Consider the following 20609-nt stretch of genomic DNA (forward strand, 5'->3'; position numbering starts at 1 on the left):
GTAACGCTGTCATCAGTTTAGGCACCGGCAACAGCTGCAAAAGTGTCCTGCAACGACCGAGGATTTGCGCTATATCAGCTTCAAGGGTCTAAGCAGCACCAATGCGCAGCTGAGCAGACGCAATTATTCGGAACGGTCTCACGGTTCGAGAACCGACTAAGAAGCTTGAGATGATAAAAGTGGTCCCGTCACACCGAGGCAAACGAGTTCAGTCAATCCCAATCATCATTCAACACAATCGAGGCACATCAACTTGTCGTCGCCTTGCTCATACCACATACGAGTCTTTATAAAGATACAGCAATTCTTCGCCAGAATGTCTAATTTGGAGCCTATTGCCATCGTTGGAAGCGCGTGTCGATTTCCTGGCGATTCTGATACGCCGTCCAAACTATGGCAGCTCATCAAGTCTCCTCGAGATTTGCTGCGCCAGGTGCCAGAGGAGCGCTTCGATGCGGAAGCCTTCTACCACCCAGACTCCAAACACCACGGCACGACTAACGCTATCAAGTCATACTTCCTCGACGAAGACCCTGCTTTGTTCGACAATGGTTTCTTCAACATCCCACAGAGTGAGGCCGAAGCCGTTGATCCTCAGCAGAGGTTGTTGATGGAAACAGTGTACGATTCACTTTGCGCTGCTGGACAAACCATCGGGGAGCTACGTGGATCTTCCACTGCTGTTTACGTTGGGTTGATGTGTGACGATTGGGCTGGTATTCTCGCTCAAGACCCCGACGTCTTGCCGCAGTATGGAGCCACTGGCATGGCCCGAAGTATCATGTCAAACCGCATCTCATACTTTTTCGACTGGCACGGACCGTCCATGACGATTGACACTGCTTGCTCTTCCAGTCTAGTTGCTGTTCACCAGGCAATTCAGACTCTCCGCAGTGGCGAATCGCAGGTCGCTATTGCTGCTGGAGCTAATTTGATCCTCACTCCAGGTTTGTATTTTCTCCCTTTGTAGGAGCATCTTGACTGACGCCGCCTCACAGGGATGTACATTGCAGAGAGCAAGCTGTCTATGCTCTCACCCTCTGGCAGGTCCCGTATGTGGGACAAGGATGTCGATGGGTATGCTCGTGGTGAGGGCATTGCTGCTGTCGTTTTGAAGCCTCTTAGCGCTGCCATCCGGGACAATGACCACATTGAGTGCCTCATCCGAGGTACTGGTGTGAATCAGGATGGTCGTACGAACGGCATCACCATGCCCAGCGCAACGGCACAGGCTGCCCTTATCCGAGACACTTATGCTAGAGCTGGACTGGATGTCAATAAGCCCGAAGACCGCCCCCAGTTCTTCCATGCGCACGGCACAGGTATTTAAGTTCCAGTTCTATATGCCCTTCTCTCCGAGTTCGGTAGACCATGTACGAGAGCCTTCTGCAGGATCTCAGAACTCTACGCTTTAGCACTTGTCGGGCTGACCCTGAGACTCTATAGGTACCGCCGCAGGTGATCCACAAGAGGCCGAAGCCATCTCAAAAGCATTCTACTCTACAAATGATGGCGATGAGACGCTCTACGTCGGCTCCATCAAGACTGTCATTGGACATACCGAAGGAACGGCTGGCCTCGCTAGCTTGATCAGTACTTCGTTAGCGCTCCAGCACAATGTCATCCCGCCAAACATGCACTTCAACACGCTGAATCCCCGCCTCAAGCCGTTCTATGATCACTTGGAGGTTCCCACCCGGGCCCTTGCATGGCCTGAGCCTCGTCCCGGCCAGCCTTTCCGGGCTAGCGTGAATAGCTTTGGTGAGCATCCGGCTTGTTATAGCAGGTCGTGTTTGCTAACAGTCGTCTTCAGGATTTGGCGGTACAAATGCGCACGCAATTCTCGAAGCATACGAGCCTCAGCCGCAGCCCCAATTCGAGGGTCCATTACTCACGCCACTGACATTCTCCGCTTCGTCCGAGACTTCACTACGATCGATGTTGGCTGACTATGCGGAGTACTTCAGGTCCACCCCAGACATTTCCCTGCACGATGTGGCGTACACCTTGCAAACGCGTCGCTCGACCTTGGGGCATCGAGTGACCCTTACAGCCACTGGAGTGGAAGAGGCAATCTCTCAGATTGATGCCATTGTCGGCGGCGAGCTCGACAGTACCTTGGCCACCCGTCAGCTGAACAAGTCATCGCCCAAGATCCTGGGTGTCTTCACTGGCCAGGGTGCGCAATGGCCGCGAATGGGAGCGAAGCTGCTCGAGACGTCTCCATACGTGGCCAAGCGGCTCTCTGAGCTTGACGAAGCGTTGGCTGAGTCGCTCGCTGGCGAGTGCCCATCATGGACGCTCGCAGAGATGATTTTGGCTGATGCAAAGTCATCGAGGATGGCCGAGGCAGCAATCTCTCAGCCGCTTTGCACTGCAGTCCAAATTGTGCTCGTCGATCTGCTTCGATTTGCCGGCATAAAGTTCGAAACAGTGGTTGGACACTCGTCTGGTTAGTATACTGCTGTGATGTGTAGTTATTCTGGTAGCTGATTTTGTCCCAGGTGAAATCGGAGCCGCCTACGCTGCAGGTCTCTTGACAGCCCGCGATGCCATCAGAATTGCCTACTATAGGGGGCTCTACGCCAAGCTTGCCAAATCTCCTCGCGGTGGCAAGGGTGCGAGTAAGTACCACATATTAGAAAGAGGTGTACACACGCTGACAATGTCCTAGTGATGGCTGTTGGTACAACTGTCGAAGACGCGACAGAGTTCTGCAACCTTGAAGACTTCCAAGGCCGGATTCAAATCGCCGCTGAGAATTCCCCCACCAGCATCACCTTGTCCGGCGATGAGGACGCCATCATCGAAGCCGTGGAGATTTTCAAGGACGAAGGCAAATTCGCACGCCAACTAAAGGTCGACACTGCCTACCATTCGTCCCACGTTTTGCCCTGTGCCGAAGCATACATTGCGGCAATGGAAAAATGTGGGATTGAGTATTCGACGCCTACCGGGGCGAAGTGGCACTCAAGCGTTCACAAAGGCACAATCATGGGCCTGGACCAGCTCACTTGCCAGTACTGGGTCGACAACATGACCAATCCGGTTCTCTTCTCCTCTGCCGTTGCACAGGCAGCCCCTAAGAGTGGGTCATTTGATCTCATCCTAGAAGTCGGCCCCCACCCTGTGCTCAAGACGCCTTGCCTCGATTCGCTTGACGAGGATGCCCACCCCCCTTACTCTGGTGTGATTGCGCGAGGCAAAGATGATGTCAGAGAGTTCTCAAATGCTCTTGGCTTCATCTGGACTCATCTCGGCGCCGGATCCGTCAACTTTGATAGGTTTTCCCAAGCAGCGTCTGGGTCATCTGTGCCTAGGAAGTTCCTGCACGACCTTCCCAAGTACCGTTTCGATCATTCTAGGCGCTTCATGACCCTTTCCCGCAAGTCTGGACTATACAACTCACTCAAGGCTCCACCTCATCCTTTGTTGGGCAAGAGGTGCATTGACCGCGAGACCTCTCGATCCATCCAATGGCGCAATGTTTTGCATCCAAAAGAGATTGGCTGGCTTCATGGGCATCAGATCCAGGGACAGCTTGTCTTCCCTGCGACTGGCTACGTTGCCATGGCAGTCGAGGCCATGTCCATTCTGGCTGGGGAATCTCCCATGAGTCTCTTGACGATTGAGGATCTCCGCATCACCAGGGCTATGGCGTTCAATGATGATGACTCAAGCGTGGAGGCCGTCTTCGACGTGAGAATCATCATTCAGACCAATAATGAAATCGAAGCCACATGGTCATGCAGTTCGGCAGCACCAACGGATCACAGGGCAACTCTGGCCACTAATGCAACCGGTAGCGTCAAAGTTACGCTTGGAGCTCCCGCGCCGCACTCGCTTCCCAGCATCGAGACCGACAAACTCAACTTGAGCGAAGTTGCCATTGACCGTTTCTATTCATCACTCAGTCGGCTCGGCTACAACTACTCTTGGCCATTCCACGGTACCAGCAGCATTCAGCGCAAGGCTGACTACGCCACTGGTATCCTCGAGGATCAATCTGGCATGGACTGGGAGGACCAGCTGATTGTGCACCCCGGCATGCTTGACACAGCTCTGCAGACCGGATTTGCGGCGTTTAGCTGCCCTGGCGACGAGCGCCTGTGGGCCTTAATCGTTCCCACCAGCTTCAAGTCGATCGTCATTAACCCCTACTTCACTTCTGCTGGCATCGGAAAACAGGAACGATATCAATATGTTTCCGTGGCCAAGGAGTACAAGAAGGGCAAGGCCATTACCGAGCTCAATCTATTGACTGAGCAAGACGGCCAGACCTTCTTGCAGATTGAGGGGATGGAGCTCGTGCCGTTCTCTGCCGCGCTCGAAGAGAACGATGCAGTCCTCTTCTCACGATTCGACTACCAGCTCGCGCATCCAGATGGCCAGGTCACCGCTGCGAGCTGTACGTACAAGGCTGAGGATCTAGAGATCGCACTCGACTCGGAGCGTATTGCCTTTTTCTACCTGCGCCGCCTTGTGGACTCCATCACACCGGAAGAGAAGGCCAACGCATTGTTCCAATACCGACACCTAGTCGAGTGGGCCGCTTACGTCGTGCCGAAGGTTCTGAGGGGCGAGAATCCGTACATTCCGCAAGAGGCGCAGAATGACACGCGATTTGACATCAACGCTCTCCTCAAGAAGTAAGTACACTTTTTCGATTGTCTATTAATACTAATCATCTTACCAGACACTACCACCGTACCGACGTTCGTCTCCTAGAGTCCGTTGGCGAGAACCTTCCCCAATGTGTCCGAGACGGGTCCAACATCCTCGAGCACATGACCAAAGATGGGATGCTGGACGATGTCTACGAAGAAGGCTTTGGTCTTGACTTTGTCAACGAGTACATTGCTCGAATGACGGCTCAGATTGCCCACCGCTACCCACGCATGAACGTCTTGGAGATTGGCGCTGGTACTGGTGGGTCGACTAGGAGGATTCTTCCCCGACTGGGCTCTGCCTTTTTGTCTTATACGTACACGGACGTTTCTGGAGGCTTCTTCAGCCACGCCGAGGATCGCTTCAAGGACTTTGCCAGTCGCATGATCTTCAAGACGTTTGACATGAACACGGACCCTGCCGCTCAAGGCTACGTTCCAGGCTCATACGACCTTGTCATCGCCTCCAACGTCCTTCACGCCACCTTGGAGATGGATGCCATGATGCAGAACGTTCGCAGCCTGCTCAAACCGGGTGGTTATCTCATCATTCTCGAGACCGTGAACAACAACTGCCTCCGAATTGGTTTACCCATGGGCAGTCTTCCAGGTTGGTGGCTCGGAGCTGAGACTGGCCGTCGCTGGGGCCCGACGCTCACTTTGGAGCAATGGGACTCGCTTCTGGCCAAGAACGGCTTCGGCGGAATTGAGACCACAACGCCGCCTGCCCATGAGATTCTGCCCGGTAACGTCTTTTGCGCCCAGGCGGTTGATGATCGCATGACGATGCTGCGAACCCCTCTTTTGGACGTCTCCATGCTCCCAGCGACCAAAGCACCCGGAATAGTGATCATCGGAGGCAAGACCCCGTCCGTCTTCACACTCTCTGGGAAAATTGCGGCTATGCTTGCCCCCAGATATTCCCAAATCACTCGCATCAAGTCTGTGGAAGCGCTCAGTCATATGGGGTTGGCTGACTCCAGCACTGTCTTGTCCCTCACCGAGCTGGATGAACCGCTCTACGCTGACATGACCGCCGAAAAGCTGGAAGCCATGCAGATTCTTTACCGACAAAGTGGTAATATCCTCTGGTTGACGACAGGAGCTAGGTCGGAAAACCCATACTCGAACATGAGTCTTGGCGTCAGCCGGTGTCTGCGATATGAGTACCCCAACATTACGCTTCAGATTCTGGATCTCAACTCACCAAGCCACCGTAAGCCAGAAATAATTGCAGAGTACCTCCTCCGCCTGGAAATGCTTGACAAGTGGTCAAAAGAGCTTGCACCGAACGATCTCATGTGCACATTGGAGCCTGAGCTGCACCTGGAGGACGACACCGTACTCATTCCACGACTTTATCCCTATGTCTCTGGAAACGCGCGCTACAACACTGCCCGTCGTGTCGTCAGCGAGCAAGTTGACCCTCAAGAGACCAGCATCATGTTCACAGGCGATGATGACTCATGGGGGCTGCAACGCGCTTCTCCGCTGCACATTCCGACACCGCTGCCCTTCACTGGGGAAACACGCACTATTCGCGTCACATACTTTTTACTCTCGACTGTCAATATCCTCCCGGGGTGCAGCCTAATGGTCTGCGTCGGCACCGACTCTTCGACCCAAGAGAGGCTCCTGGCAGTAACCCACACGGCGGAGTCACCTGCTACAATCCCATCGTCTTGGTGCACTCCAATTGAAGGCCTCGATGCTTCTAGTGTGCTGGGTCTTGCAGCCGCCAACATGGTTGCAAGCAGCATCTCGAGGCTCACAGATAAGGGAGATGTGCTTATTGTCCACGAGCCACACCCAATGGTCGCCGCTGCCTTACTAAAAGGAAGTAAGAGTGTTCATATCACTACTTCCCGTCAGCAAGAGGCCAAGAATGGATGGCAGTATGTGAACAAGAACCTTCCGGAGCGCCTCGTCCAGAAGCTTCTCCCTTTCAACGCCAACAAGTTCATCGACCTCTCTCAAATCTGCTGGGGATCCGAGAAGTCTCATGCCATTCCCGCAGCATTGCCCCGCAACTGTCAAGTCATTGATGAGGCGCGTCTATTTGGCACTAGCACTGAGCTCAGGCCTTTCGTCTCTGAGGCTGAAGTGTCTGAGCAACTCAGGGCTGCTTTCTCTGAGATCAAGGGTAGCACTCCAGCGTCGGTTGCGTCAATCGTCCCTCTGCAGGACATTTCGGAGTTTGCTGCTGCTGGTGGGCGGTTCGCAGTAGCGGATTGTACCATTCCTTCCGTTACGGCTCAATTGACTCCCATTGATACAGGCAACATTTTCCAGCCCGATAAGACGTACTTCCTTGTTGGTCTGAGTGGCGAGCTTGGACAGAGTCTTTTGAAGTGGATGGTCGTCCACGGCGCTCGATATATTGCTGTCACAAGCCGGAGGCCCAACGTTCAACCAGAGTTTATCGCTGGAATGGAGCGCATGGGCGCGACGGTCAAGGTTCTTGCCATGTAAGTCATCCCCTCTCGCCATGTCTACCACAAGCGATCTCCCCAGGAGCTGATCAGAACGCAGGGACATCACCGTTCGGGAGTCGCTACACGCGTGCCACGCGGAAATTGTCAAGACCATGCCTCCCATTGCAGGTGTAGCCAACGGCGCCATGGTACTCCAGGATGGTCTGTTTGACAACATGTCCTACGACGCATTCGCCAAAGTCCTGAAGCCCAAGGTTCTCGGCTCGCAGCTCCTGGATGAGCTCTTCTACGACACTCCGCTCGATTTCTTCATCTTCTTCTCTTCTGCCACGGCAGTCATGGGTAACAGCGGACAGAGCAACTACATTGCAGGAAACATGTACATGAACGCTCTTGCAGCACAGCGCAAGAAGCGTGGTGTCCCTGCGTCGTCCATGAACATTGGCTCCATTATCGGTATCGGATACGTGGAGCGAGCCGCTGACATTGACGAGCACACCTTCTTGAAGATGGGATACAAGCCCATGTCGGAGCAGGATCTGCAGCAGCTATTTGCCGAGGCTGTTCTGCTTGGTCGGCCAGAGTTGCAAGAGAACTGCGAACTCGCCACGGGAGTGACGCCCATTTACAAGGACGCTCAGGCCAAAGACCAGTACCTCAAAGATGTCAAGTTCAGCCATTTCGTCATGGAGCGTGTAGATGCGGTCGGGGCCACCGGCAAGACATCGTCAGTCCCCGTCAAGGTCCAGCTCGCAGAGGCCAAGACCAAGGCCGACGCTGTTGCGATCATCACTGGTAAGTACTCCATGATGCTGAGATGTGCCATTACTAATCCTTGGAAGAAACGTTCATGGCCCGACTAAGGCGCATTCTTGCGGTTTCACCTGACGAGGTCATTAACGAAAAGGTGACCCTTGTGGACCAAGGAGTCGATTCTCTCATGGCTGTCGAGGTGCGCTCTTGGTTCCTCAAAGAGCTGGACGTTGATATTCCTGTTCTCAAGATTCTCGGCGGTAGCTCACCCCTGGACCTCTTGACCGAAGCGCTCAAATTATTGTCGCCTTCCATTGCTGACCTCTCTGCCCTTGAGCCCGGCCAAGCTGCACAGTCAGCGGTTCCGAAGGCAGCAATCAAGGCAGCGCCGAAAGGAACTCCCAGCCCGGCGGTCAATTCTATCATCGAGATCAAGCGCCCGAGCAACACTTCGAATGGACGGCCCAGTTCCTCATCTGGAGACTCCAGCGCTGATGAATCCCCAAGCAGAAGGACGCCCACGAGTACTGCCGCCAACACCGCAGGCTACAACACACCAATGACGTCGTCGGCCCTCTCCACGGCCTCCATTCAGCTCGCATCGGAGAAAAATGCCAGGAGCTCGTATTTTTCTACTCAGAGTCCGGAAGAGTCTACCAGCCCTATGTCCTTTGGTCAAACAGGCTTCTGGTTTCTGAACGAGTACCTGGCAGAGAAGAAGGCATTCAATATGGCCGTAATGCTCAAGCTGACTGGGCCGGTTCGCATCCGCTCGCTGGAAGATGCTCTTCATCTAGTTGGCAACCGTCACGAGATTCTGCGCACCCGATTCTTCTGGTCCGGCGAGGGTGAGGATAGGAAGCCCATGCAGGGTATCAGGGCATTGTCTGAATTGAAGTTGACCACCAAGCGCATCCGCTCTGAAGCAGAGGCCAAGGAGGAGCTTCAGGCTGTTCACGACGAGATCTGGGACCTTAGCAGCGGAGACGCGATGAAAGTTTCGCTGCTCTCGCAATCCGATCAGAAGCACTATCTCGTGCTGGGGATGCACCACATTTTCATGGACGGATACAGCTTCAGCGTCTTCTTCAAGGATCTCGACGCTGCATACAACCGCAAGACTCTGTCTCCCCTGCCTTCGGAGTCGCAATATCGTCACTTTGCGATGCAGCAGATAAAGGCGTACGAATCTGGCGCCTTCGACAAGACGATTGAGCACTACCGCAACACGTTGCCTCAGGAGTTTAAGTCCAAGCCTATCGAACTGTTTCCCTTTGCCCAGTCCGCTACCAGGCAGCCGATGCTTACTTATAGCCAACAAGAAGCATCTGTACGGCTTGAAGCCGGTGTGGCAGCCAAGATACGTCAGCTGGCCCGCCAAAACAGTTCGACGTCCTTCCACGTCTATCTGAGTGCGCTGCGGGTCCTCTTGTTCAGTCTCTTGCCCAGCACTGATGATATCTGCATTGGCATTGCAGACACAAATCGTACTGACAAAAACTACATGAACAGCATAGGTTTCTTCTTGAACCTGCTGCCGCTCCACTTCCGTCGAAGCGAAGCAGGAACTTCCTTGGCTTCAATCATCAAGTCGGCGCGTGATACGGCTTACGGTGCGCTTCAGTACTCGCAGCTGCCGCTCGATGTCCTCCTCAAGGAGCTCAATGTCTCTCGCTCGAACGCATACACGCCGATTTTCCAAGTCTTTTTAGACTACAGGCAAGTAGTCCAAGAGCGACCAAGCTGCGTGGGATGCAAGCTGGATGGCGAAGACTGGTGCAATGCCAGCACTGGCTACGATGTTGCTCTGGAAATTACCGAAAACGCCAACACCGACACGCTGCTCAGCCTGCGTCTCCAAGACTCGCTCTACTCCCAGGAGAGCACTCAGCTGTTGCTTCGATCCTTTGTTAACGTGCTCAAGCATATGATTGATGCTCCTAGCAGAGCTGTCGTCGGTGATCTTCCAATATGGCCGCGAAATGATGTTGCGGCAGCGCTGACGGCAGGTCAAGGTGAGATATCCGATTCTACCGGAGGTGTTCAGGAGATAGCTGACAAAACTATAGAAAAATCACTCGAGTCCAAGTGGAACCAGCCCACGGTCGCGCATCGGATTGAACAACTGACGCGCGCCCATCCTGAAAAGACAGCAATTCGCGACGGGAATGGCAACACCCTCACTTATGCTCAAATGGCTGCTCGCGTGGACACTATCCGCAGGGCCTTGGAAAGTTCGAACGTGCGCAAGGGAGACATTGTCGGCGTCTTCCAAGAACCATGTGCTGATTGGATCTGTTCAATGTTGGCCATTTTCAGGGCTGGCGCTGTGTACGTGCCCTTGGACCTGCGCAGTTCTACTGCTCGTCTGGCAAGCATCGTCAGGGTCTCTCGGCCCTCGACTATCCTCACAGACAATACCACGGCCGACAAGATTTCTCTGATTGGCGCTACGAATGTAACCGTCCTGTCAGTCTCGGGTCTGATGCCTGCAAATACCTCGTACCCGAATCGTGCCGAACCGAATGCGCAAGCCGTTATCCTCTTTACAAGCGGCTCCACAGGAGAACCCAAGGGCCTCAACATGACCCATGTCAACATGGTGACTTCTGCAGAGGCTTCGAGCCGTACGTTTGTGACCTCCAGCGGTGGCAATCTTGTCGTTCTGCAACAGAGTCCCTATAGCTTCGATTTCTCTCTCGATCAGACCTTCGCTGCCCTCACAAACGGCGGATGTCTGTGCGTGGTGCCAGCCTGTCACAGAGGAGATCCAGTTGAGATTAGCAGGATCATGGCTGCGGAAAAAGTCACATACACGAGCGGCACGCCGTCTGAATTCGCCATGTGGCTGCGATATGGCGCTAGTAACTTGTCCCAGTGCCGTTCCTGGACGCATGTCTTCTCCGGTGGTGAAGCCATGAGCCATGGCCTTGCTCGCGAGTTCGCTACTCTGAACCTCCCTCAACTTCACGTCTCTACCGGTTATGGACCAGCAGAGACCACCATGTTCTCGACCAGGATTGAGCTCAACTACACTTCGTCAGACCTTCCAGATCCCCTGCCAGCTGGGCACATGCTGGCTGGATACTCTGTCTGCATTGTGGACGCCAATGTGCAGCCTGTGCCCCTCGGCGTCTCTGGTGAAATCGTCATCGGAGGCCGCTGCGTCGTGGACGGCTACTTTGGGAACCCAGAGTCGACGAAGCAGAAGTTCCTTCAAGATACCTTCTTTGGTACTCCAGGAAATGTCTATCGCAGCGGCGATCGCGGCCGCCTGCTTGCAGACGGCACTCTATTTGTCGAAGGGCGCCTAGAGGGCGATACACAAGTCAAGATTCGCGGCTTCCGTGTGGAAATCACCGAGATCGAAAACGTCCTCTTGAAGCGCGCTGCTGGTGCCCTTTCTCACGCTGTTGTCACGCTGCGAGGAAGCGAGGATGCAAAGTACCTGGCTGCGCACGTCGTCTTCTCTCCCGAATACCCCGAGGAGCATCGCCCAGCGATGCTGGAGTCTCTTCGCCACGGTCTGCCACTGCCACCATACATGTGTCCATCTGCCGTTGTGCCGCTCTCAGATATCCCAAGGACCGCCCACTCCAAGGTCGATAGGAAAGCAATCCAAGCACTGCCTCTTCCGAGCGCACAGGAGGCGACACAGACTTCCGAGAATCTCTCCGAGATAGAGCGCAAGCTGGGCGACGTCTGGCGCCAAGTGTTGCCGCTCCATCCCGGCCCACTCCACCTCGATTCTGACTTCTTCCTGGTTGGCGGTAACTCGATTCTGCTGGTCAGGTTGCAGTCTCTGCTGAGAGATGCCTTCTCTGCAACGCCGAAGCTCTTCACTTTGATGGGAGCCAGCACACTTGGCGAGATGGCAGCTACCATTAAGGCCAATGTCTCTACTGCCATCGATTGGGATACGGAAACGAGCCTGCCAGAGTCGCTGAAGCAGATCATGCCTACAAAGCGGATCACGAACGCTGGCACCAAGACCATGCTCTTGACGGGCTCTTCAGGTTATCTTGGCCGTCATTTACTTACTCAGCTCGCCGAGGATCCAAATTTCGAGCAGATTATCTGTCTCGTCCGCCAAGTAGACAGTGGTTCTTTGACCCAGGGCACGAACAACAAGATTACCTTTGTGCAAGCCGACATCTCGCAGCATAATCTTGGCCTGTCCGACGGCGGCTTCTCAGCGCTCGTTGAAAAGGCTGACGTTGTTGTCCACTGCGCTGCCAATCGCTCTTTCTGGGATCGGTACGAAGTCTTACGCCACGACAATCTAAACTCGGTCAAGGAGCTGGCCCGACTGGCGGCGCACCACGCTATCCCACTGCACTTCATCTCGTCTGGTGCAGTCGAGACCTACATTGATGCTGGTATGACACCTCCGCAAGATGGTAGCGACGGCTATGTTGCCGCCAAGTGGGCTGCTGAGACGTTGTTGCACAAGGCCGCCGTTGCATTGAACATTCCCGTCTACATCCACCGACCCACAGGCCTCCCAAATGTGACTTCTGGCGATAACGCAACGGAGCGCGCCATCGTGACGGACGAGCTACTAAAGATCGCCGGCAAGCTCGGCACGCGTCCCTCTTTCGACACAGTCAAGGGCACAGTGGACGTCGTCCCCGTCCACGACGTTGTGCAAGCCATCCACCGATCCGCATACTTCAGCATCGGCGCGGATCTGCACGGCAATAATGGAGGACTTGTGGAGACTTTGCACCATGAGGCGGTGCTCAGGGTGTCGGTCGATGAGTTTGCGGCGCTGATGCAAGAACAGAAGAGGTTGAGCAGTCTGCCGAGTGTGCCCATTTTGGAGTGGTTTGGGCAAGCGAAGAAGGCCGGGTTCTCGTTTTTCATGGCGGCGCAGGATTTAAGTATGGGGACTGCGGGTGCGGAGTTGGTTTCAAGACGTTGAGCCTGGGATTCGAATGTGTTATGTTACAGGCTGTTCACATGCCGTTTCGTAGTGTTTAGTTCTCTCGGAGCTAGCTACTTGTATAGATCAAAATTTTTAATTGTTAAGTCAATTTGATATACTAATTTTTCTTGCACCTAGCATTGCGACGTTCGTCCCTCTCTTCCACTCAGGCCCAGTACGGTTAAGTGTCAACGCCGAGCGTTAGAATATTAGCTGTCGACGGGCTTGTTAACGATTCTATAAGTAAGAACATAATAAGGTAGCTACGCTGCAGGAGATCCAAGGTCCCCACGGCTCAAGTCGACACCACTGCGGGATGACAATTAAGCGTTGCTGCTTGTCAACGAACCTAAAAGCTTGACCCGCCCACGATGCATTACAAGACTGGTGATTTGCTGTGGTTATTTAAGCGCCCAGAGTGCCAGGCTGGAAAAAGGGCAGTGCAGCCGTAAACACAACGACGCTAGGAATCTTTAGGTTATGAAACGTTAATCAGCCATGCTAAGGAATCCTTTTGTACACCAGGCAGTCAACAGGGCCGCAATGCAATTAAGGTAAAACTTACATCGAGGCGTATGAGATTACATCCACACACTCTCGCCACAAGCGCTACTGCAAGGACGTTACCGTGAACCCCGTGCAAGCCATGCAGGGCTCCTATTGGAGGGGCGACATGCCCCCTACGGTGAATGCTAAGCACGTACGAACATCCTCTTACCTCCGCTGGATCTTTCCGGCACTTATATCCCTCCACACTTTTCCTCTTTCGAGGCACGCAGATATTTTTGTTCATTACTTGGCTACCTTATGCGAAATATATGGGGTATGGAATTGTTATTGTAAAAGCTGAGGTCCTATCTACCAAGGAAGGGGTCTATTGTACCCGTGAGGTAATCACGTGACACCTTAGGTCACAGGCTGACATGGCCTACCACGTGCGTGCGCGTATTACGATTGGCACTTCCTTAACGCTACATTTCCTGGTCTTCATTGCAACGTGCGCAAAGATGGTTGGAGCCTCGTCGGGTGTGGCAGAGGTTGATCTGATCTTTCCGCGCAACGAGACATATGCGCCTACCGCCTATTTGCTCATTGTTTTCGCCTTTCCTTGATCCGCTCTTTCACATCAACGCTTACCTAGTCCAGAACGCGGACGGCAGCACTCCTCAATGGGCTCCGTCCGAGTCAATCGATCTGGAACAACTGCGGTGGGCAAACTTTACCAACAACGACGCCTACTTTGCATACCCAACTTACCAACGTAATAAATCCACCTTCGCGACTGAAGGAATCTGGTAGGTCACTTGGACATTCAATTGGGCAGTGTGTACCGAAGACTCGTTGGCAAACAACATATTTATCCGAAACGAATCGCAACACACGACGAAGCTCACCATCAGAAAGGACGCTCAAGAGGTAGATCTTGTGCCCGGAACAACGGACAAGAGCTGCTCTGGACAAGATGGTGTCGCGGTCAACATCACAAATACGCTCCATATCCCTAGCTCCGCTCATTGGGAAGGTCAAACCGATAAATGGGAAGGTCAGGGCGACATGTGTGCATCCACGGCGTCTTCTGTCCGTAAGTCGGATCCTTCTCGAACGAGCATCGACCCTGCCGCGGCTGCAAGCATCTCATGTTCAATCACCTATGGTAGCTCAGCGGCAGTTTTCAGCACAACAGCCTCTTCGCTGACATGTCCGGAGGATAAGAAGAGCGCTGCTGGGTGTTTGACCGTTGGGGGTCTTGCAGCGCTGTTTGGGGTATTTTCCTACCCTCTTCATTAATACTAGAAGTTATGTACGAAGCCAAATTGATCCGTCACATTGAGGCGCATGGATAGTCACTTCTCCGGGTTTTGCCAAATAAACGGCAATCATTACGATATAGTGTTTATCAAAGCTGAAATTTGCACATACGACCATAGGACACTGAAAATTAGGCTTCCCGTCCGCTCAGCCATATACAAGCAGTGTACCGGCGGATTAGTAGTTAGGTGGGTGACCACTAGCGAATCCCCGCTGTTGTATGTTTTTGCGTCTTTTTGCTCCATAACACGGCTCATCATGCATTTTAGCCTCGTTAGGTTGACGAGAGCTTCTAGTAAGTCCCTGTGTAAAAAGGTTCTGATCATCAGACGAGATGCAATACCTTCTCGTGGAGATCGCCCTTGTCTCGTAGGTCTAGTGCTTCTCCCTTCTGGAGTCCCTCAACATAGCACTCACCAACGAGACGATAGCAGTCGGTGCGGGGAAGAGCATGACTTTTCGCAGGCGCTGGTGTACATTCTTTCAACTTCTTCTTCTGGAACGGATTCCAACTCTTCAGTGAGCCTTTGAATTTCTCGACTGAGCTGGTGGAAAGATCCATATCAAGGTCCAGCCACTCAGGACAGTTGGGTCCTTTCGTTACTTTCTGCACGACGAAGGGCGTTTTCCCACCATACAATACGCATACCTCGTCTCCAACTCGTGTAATCGGCGGTCCACTGCCAATGTACCCTGTCGCAGTTACGAAGATGGCCCGTTCAATATCCACAGCGATGTTGAATCTCAACGCCATGAAAGACAGCCTTTCCAAGGCTTCTTCACTTGAGATGTCCTTCATACAGGGCGACTCGATGTCTCGTTTATTTGGGGCAGAGAAAGCGCTGAATTTCGGAAGTGTGCCTGGTTCCTCTTCTTTCGCATATTGAAGGCCAAACTCGTAATACGCAGTAAAGTCCTGCCCAGGCGATCCTGTTTCAGGCGGTCCGCAAGCAGAACCCCCCGTAATGACCTTCGCAAATGCTTCTCCGTTAAGCGAGTACCGACTGCGGCCATTAACCTCCCAGCCCCAAAGGATGGCCTTCCATATCTCTACGACAGCGCGGAACTGGTTCAAGGAGAACATTGGATCGTGATCGTTACGGATATCATCCAGATGGGTGTATACCTTCGCGATTCTGTCGACAATGATGCCTTTCAAGGAGAGTATGCGGTCATCTTGCGATTCGACAATACACGGTTCGGTATCGTATGTTGTTTGGAAAGTAAAGTGGGACATGCGCTGCACGATAGCACAGTTGCTGTGGATCTTATCCCATTTGGGCACCCAGGAAGATTGTCCCTTGTTCCAGGCAAAATTTCCTTCTTCGTCACGCTCCTGACGTACTGAACTCAATATATGAAGAGTCGGCTTTGGTCCGTAGGAGCCGGGCATCTCGATGCAGTGTCTGGCAACATCGCGGAACACAGCCTTCCAGTCTCGGGCGTAGTCGACGCGTAAGCGCGGGTATTTTTCAGGTGTCAGGGATTCGACGGATAGGCCCAGTACCGCATAGATCTTGTCATGCGGGACGGTAGAGTTGAATCTAGATATTTGGTCCAGTCTGCGCATCAAGGTCGGAGTCTTATACCTACGGCATGTTTCGATCATGGAGATATTGCTCAATATACGGAGGCCGTCTATGTTGTCTGGGTAAGCATGAGCTATAAACCAATTCACCGCTTGTGACAGTTGGCCCCAGCCGAGTCTCGCATTCTTTCCTACCATCAGTAGCGTGTGGTCTACACTCGATGCTTCCTGAATGATCCATACGCGACTAAACCATGGCCTGCTTAAGAATTTGCTCAAGCTCTCCCATTCCGGAGCACCAACCTTGGGGAGACCGACCGTGCTCGGATCTTGAAAAGGCTGCATGGCCCCAGCGTTACTCATGAACAGCTTTTGATAATCCAATTTGCCAACCATATCTTTCCCACGCACGATCCTGTGTGCTTTTTTCAGAAAAGACATAGCCTTGATCGCAAAGTTGACTTCATCCCTGTCGTTTCCGGTCCCGTCGATTATTGCATCGCCCAGCCAGACGAGTACTCTTTCACACATTGTGTATATATCCTTCATGCGCATGACCTGTATGTTCTTCTCTTCGACATCCCGCTGGTTGATACATACAGCGTCTACCCATAGCAGCTCTGCCTTTTCCGTGTTTCTGACTCTCCGCAAGGCTGCCTCCAGATTCATCGTCACCTCGATTGTCTTGCCGTCTACCTTTATGCACTCTTTGACGTCCGCATAGCCCCACACATAGGACAGTGCATCGAAAGCGCCTGAGACCTCTTCCAACGAAACGGTAAGAAGCTCGCACTGTATCATGTCACACTCGGTGCAGATGCACGCATCTCCACAACACACTTCATCACGCAGGATTTTGCCCCATTCGAAATCCTGCACGAAGACCCTCTCAAACAGGCTTTCAGTAATGGCTCTGCAGTCCTCCCTTTCACAATCACTTTCCTCGCCATCCTGGTGGTAGTGGCCGCTCCCGCCGGGTACGGTCGTTGGTAAGATTCGCAATAGCCGGATTTGGTCGCCTTCAAGAGGTGAGTAAGTGGGCAATGAGTAGGTAGGCGGCGTTGGCCGTGAGTTGGTGGATGGGGAGGCGCTTTGTGCCCGGTGGCTGTCGCCACTGCAGCACTCGTCAAAGGGCATGAAGTGGTGATGAGGGTGGATGAACTCGGCGTTCTTGAGACAGTCAGAGCAGTAATCCCAGTCTGGGCAGTCCAAGCACTTGTGGCGGACACCGTAGATGTACTTATCGCAGCCATCGCAGATAGCACTGTGATGAACGTTCATGCCAGAACTGCACTGGCAGCATGAATGAGACGTCACCGACATGTCGTCGATTTGTTTCCTGCTTACGACTACTTTCCTAGACTCATATATCTAGGTATGTTCCTGTAAGAGGGGCTGTGCCAGAGCAACGCCCGGCGGCTATTTTGGGATAGGATTTGGGGGCCAAAAGATTTATGATCTAATGAGGGTATACCTTGCCGAGGCTCGCACCTTAACATCAACCACCTTCAAGCGCAACAATAAACGACGCGACATGGCCTCGCTAAGCAGTTGGGAGAAGCACGATATTCTGCGCTGCGAGCAATTTCTGAAAAGGATCAAAGGCTGGGTCGACCCCACCTGGGGTTTTTATGTCTATGGCACCTACACACGCCCGCAAAAGCGAAAGGATTCAGACAAGGAGAAAGATGAGGGCAAAGCCCAGGAGAAAGCGGGTGAATCATATCAATTCGAGCTCAGAGAGGGATGTCTAATGGCTGCGTATCTAGTAGACAGCGAACACTTCCAGGCCGTGCTGAACAAGCTGCACGCCCACGCTGCCGATACCCTGCGCTATGAGCAACCAGAGCCGTACAATCAACATTTGATTGACACTCTGCGCTTACAACCCGCTGCGTATCTTCCTGGCGCTTCGCTCGCTGACGTCTGTGAACATTTCCGCCAGAACGCTGGCAGTTTTCTTGGCGCTGGAGGCGAAGTCATAGAGGAGGGGTACAACTGCGGTCCCAAGACTGACTGGTGTCTGATCATAGACGATGACTCACTCGATAGTATCGAAAACGGGCCTGAACTAATCGGACCAATGCCGCCAGACGATGCGATGCCCTGGACTTTGAAGCGTAACGCCAGCAGGGTGTTTGTCAAGCTACTTAGTAAGAACGAGTTCGCAACGGAAGAGCCCAAAGTTCTTGCTGCGCAGGGTCGGGGTGGGACTGGCCAGAGGGTTAAGTGGCATGGCTGGTGCAAGTTCTCACCTGTGTATCTAATGCCTGTCTTCAATGAGACCGACAAAGGAGATATCGAGACTTACTTCAAGCATCCCGATAAGCTCATCACGATCTAGCTGTATGTTATAGTCATCTAGCACCAAACTGCCACCCCAGGAAACGTTATCGTAACCCCACAGCCCACACAGCCTCAAATGGTGACGAACTGTGCAAAGTTCCATTGGATCGCCCCAGGCGTGACGTGTAGATAGGTCATTAGTTTCCAGAAGTTCACTCTCGCCGATTTCGTGAAGTTGAATCCAACTGTCAAGAACGACTGCACGGGTATGCGACCAAACGTCAACGTGTGTGTGGGCATTATTGGAGGTACAACAGTCCAAACAACAGTCCAAACAACATCCACTCCAACCACAAGTGCAGGAAACGGCATCCAAACGCCCCAGCCCACACAGCCAGGCATGGTGACCAACTGCAAGAAATCCCACCACGTGGAGACGGGCCTCGTCTGTAGCCAGACCACTAGCTACAACCACATCAGACTCACGATATATCAACCGAGGTTTACGGCCATGGTACAGATATGGCAAGTGGGATCCAGATTATGACGATATGATTGACCTGGATAAAATGCTGGAGATGACCTGCACCGCAGGATTCGATCAAAAGCTTTACCCTGGCGTCTGGAATCGCACGATGAACTGGAAAGAAATGCATTGGTGGGAAGAAGACTATGGTACAAATTCCGATGACGGCCACAGCGTTAATGAAGACTTTGAAAAGCTGCAGAGTCATGAGAAGTTGCACAAGGAAGAACAAGCGAAATCAAAGGCTGTGTTTGCAAAATGAGGGTAACCTCCCTCCCTACGGGTAGAACATCCCACCGCGCAGAACCATGAAAAATTTTAAGCAATACCACGCTTCAAGCCACTGTCCTACAAAACTCAAACAAGCACAGTGATATACCTAAGTGAGAACACAACCTGCCGCAAGGATTAAACCGTAAAATTACAGCGGTCTTGCGCATACTTACAGATATTTCTTCAACACTGCCGGAAGCTTCAACAACGATGCACCCCTGTTCTCTTGTCGGACCCCACGATCATCGCCACTTCGGAGGCTCTAATGTATGGCTTACTGTGTCAAAATATGGCCCGCAAAGTGCGAAGACCTGCAGCAATCGAGAACATCTGCTCCGGATTTATCCACGGAGACGTGCAGGCCTCCCCACTTGCGCAAGGATTCTCCACGCGCTAAGAAAGCGCGTACTTTACACTAAGCGGCCTACATTGTACACCTGCCCCTATGCCTAAGAAGCTCTAGCTGTGGCGCATGCTTCTCGAAGCTTCTCTGCACGCGCGCTGCGCCTTTTTGCTATTCTTAGAAGTCAAGGGTGGGCAAGACGAGGGTGACGCCCTCGTCGGCCCGCCCTCCTCTCATCACCTACGCCGACATGGACCCAGCCAGCCGAGCGCTGGTGCAGACCTTGCCTCTAGGCGTGCGTGATACGTATGCTGCTCGATCAGAACATAGCAATGTTCCAATTTCTACCCTTGTTCATCGCCGCAACGGCCGACGCTCGCGCGAAGAGCAGGCGCAGCGCCAGCAGTACCTCAGTCGAGAGGAGGAGAAAGCTCTAGTCCAGTTCTTGCTACTAATGTCTAACCTTGGCCACCCAGTGCGCATCAAGTTCATAAGCCTTCTAGCTTATAGTATAGCTCGTCAGCGGTCCACGAAGACGCAACCGATCAAGCCCCCGGGCAAGAATTGGCCGAAAGCCTTCGCAGAGCGTCACCCAGAGCTACAAGCGAGAAAAGTCAAGTCGATAGATTAGAAACGTCACGAGAACAACGTATATAGCAAGATAGTCGAGTGGTTCGAGATAATCGGACAGGTGCTGCAGGACCCGGCTGTCTTGCCAGAGAACGTGTACAACATGGACGAAACGGGCGTCATGCTAAGCATGCTTGGCTCGGTCAAAGTCCTGGTAGGTAAGGATGACCGACGGAACTATAGAGGTGGGGGCGTAAAGCGGACGATAGTCACCGCAGTCGAATGCGTGAGTGCAGATGGCAGGGCGCTGCTGCCACTCATTATATGGCCCGCTTCAACTCATCGCAGTAACTGGACTACCCACGAGACCCCGGGGTGGCATTATGCGCACTCGGAGAACGGCTACAACGACTCCAAGATCAACTTAGAGTGGCTCACACGCGTATTTGATCCTCAAACCAGAGCACGAGCTAACGGGAAGCCACGTGTGCT

The 20609-nt window shown here is 53.1% G+C and overlaps 4 protein-coding genes and 1 pseudogene across 4 annotated transcripts; 4 read left to right on the forward strand and 1 right to left on the reverse strand.

Moving 5' to 3' along the window:
* Positions 1–316: 316 nt before the first annotated feature.
* On the forward strand, positions 317–12779 carry AA0111_g12579 (Polyketide synthase-nonribosomal peptide synthetase; the record flags this gene model as incomplete). The annotated part of the gene is made up of 10 exons (XM_028646575.1): positions 317–947; positions 999–1322; positions 1447–1761; positions 1814–2452; positions 2505–2624; positions 2675–4649; positions 4697–7135; positions 7200–7897; positions 7945–9870; positions 9925–12779. 10 exons carry the CDS (start codon positions 317–319, stop codon positions 12777–12779), a joined length of 11922 nt encoding a protein of 3973 aa, XP_028499822.1.
* Positions 12780–13850: 1071 nt separating this feature from the next.
* AA0111_g12580 lies at positions 13851–14570 on the forward strand (annotated as a pseudogene; the record flags this gene model as incomplete).
* A 346-nt stretch (positions 14571–14916) lies between these two features.
* AA0111_g12581 (hypothetical protein) lies at positions 14917–17400 on the reverse strand (the record flags this gene model as incomplete). The annotated part of the gene is made up of 1 exon (XM_028646577.1): positions 14917–17400. One exon carries the CDS (start codon positions 17398–17400, stop codon positions 14917–14919), a length of 2484 nt encoding a protein of 827 aa, XP_028499818.1.
* A 253-nt stretch (positions 17401–17653) lies between these two features.
* Positions 17654–18463, forward strand: AA0111_g12582 (hypothetical protein; the record flags this gene model as incomplete). The annotated part of the gene is made up of 2 exons (XM_028646578.1): positions 17654–17834; positions 17889–18463. 2 exons carry the CDS (start codon positions 17654–17656, stop codon positions 18461–18463), a joined length of 756 nt encoding a protein of 251 aa, XP_028499817.1.
* A 1334-nt stretch (positions 18464–19797) lies between these two features.
* On the forward strand, positions 19798–20178 carry AA0111_g12583 (hypothetical protein; the record flags this gene model as incomplete). The annotated part of the gene is made up of 1 exon (XM_028646579.1): positions 19798–20178. One exon carries the CDS (start codon positions 19798–19800, stop codon positions 20176–20178), a length of 381 nt encoding a protein of 126 aa, XP_028499819.1.
* Between the last annotated feature and the right edge of the window lie 431 nt (positions 20179–20609).

This window comes from Alternaria arborescens (assembly GCF_004154835.1).
Source record: "Alternaria arborescens strain FERA 675 chromosome Unknown contig_88, whole genome shotgun sequence".
In the NCBI taxonomy this organism is placed as follows: Eukaryota; Fungi; Ascomycota; class Dothideomycetes; order Pleosporales; family Pleosporaceae; genus Alternaria; species Alternaria arborescens.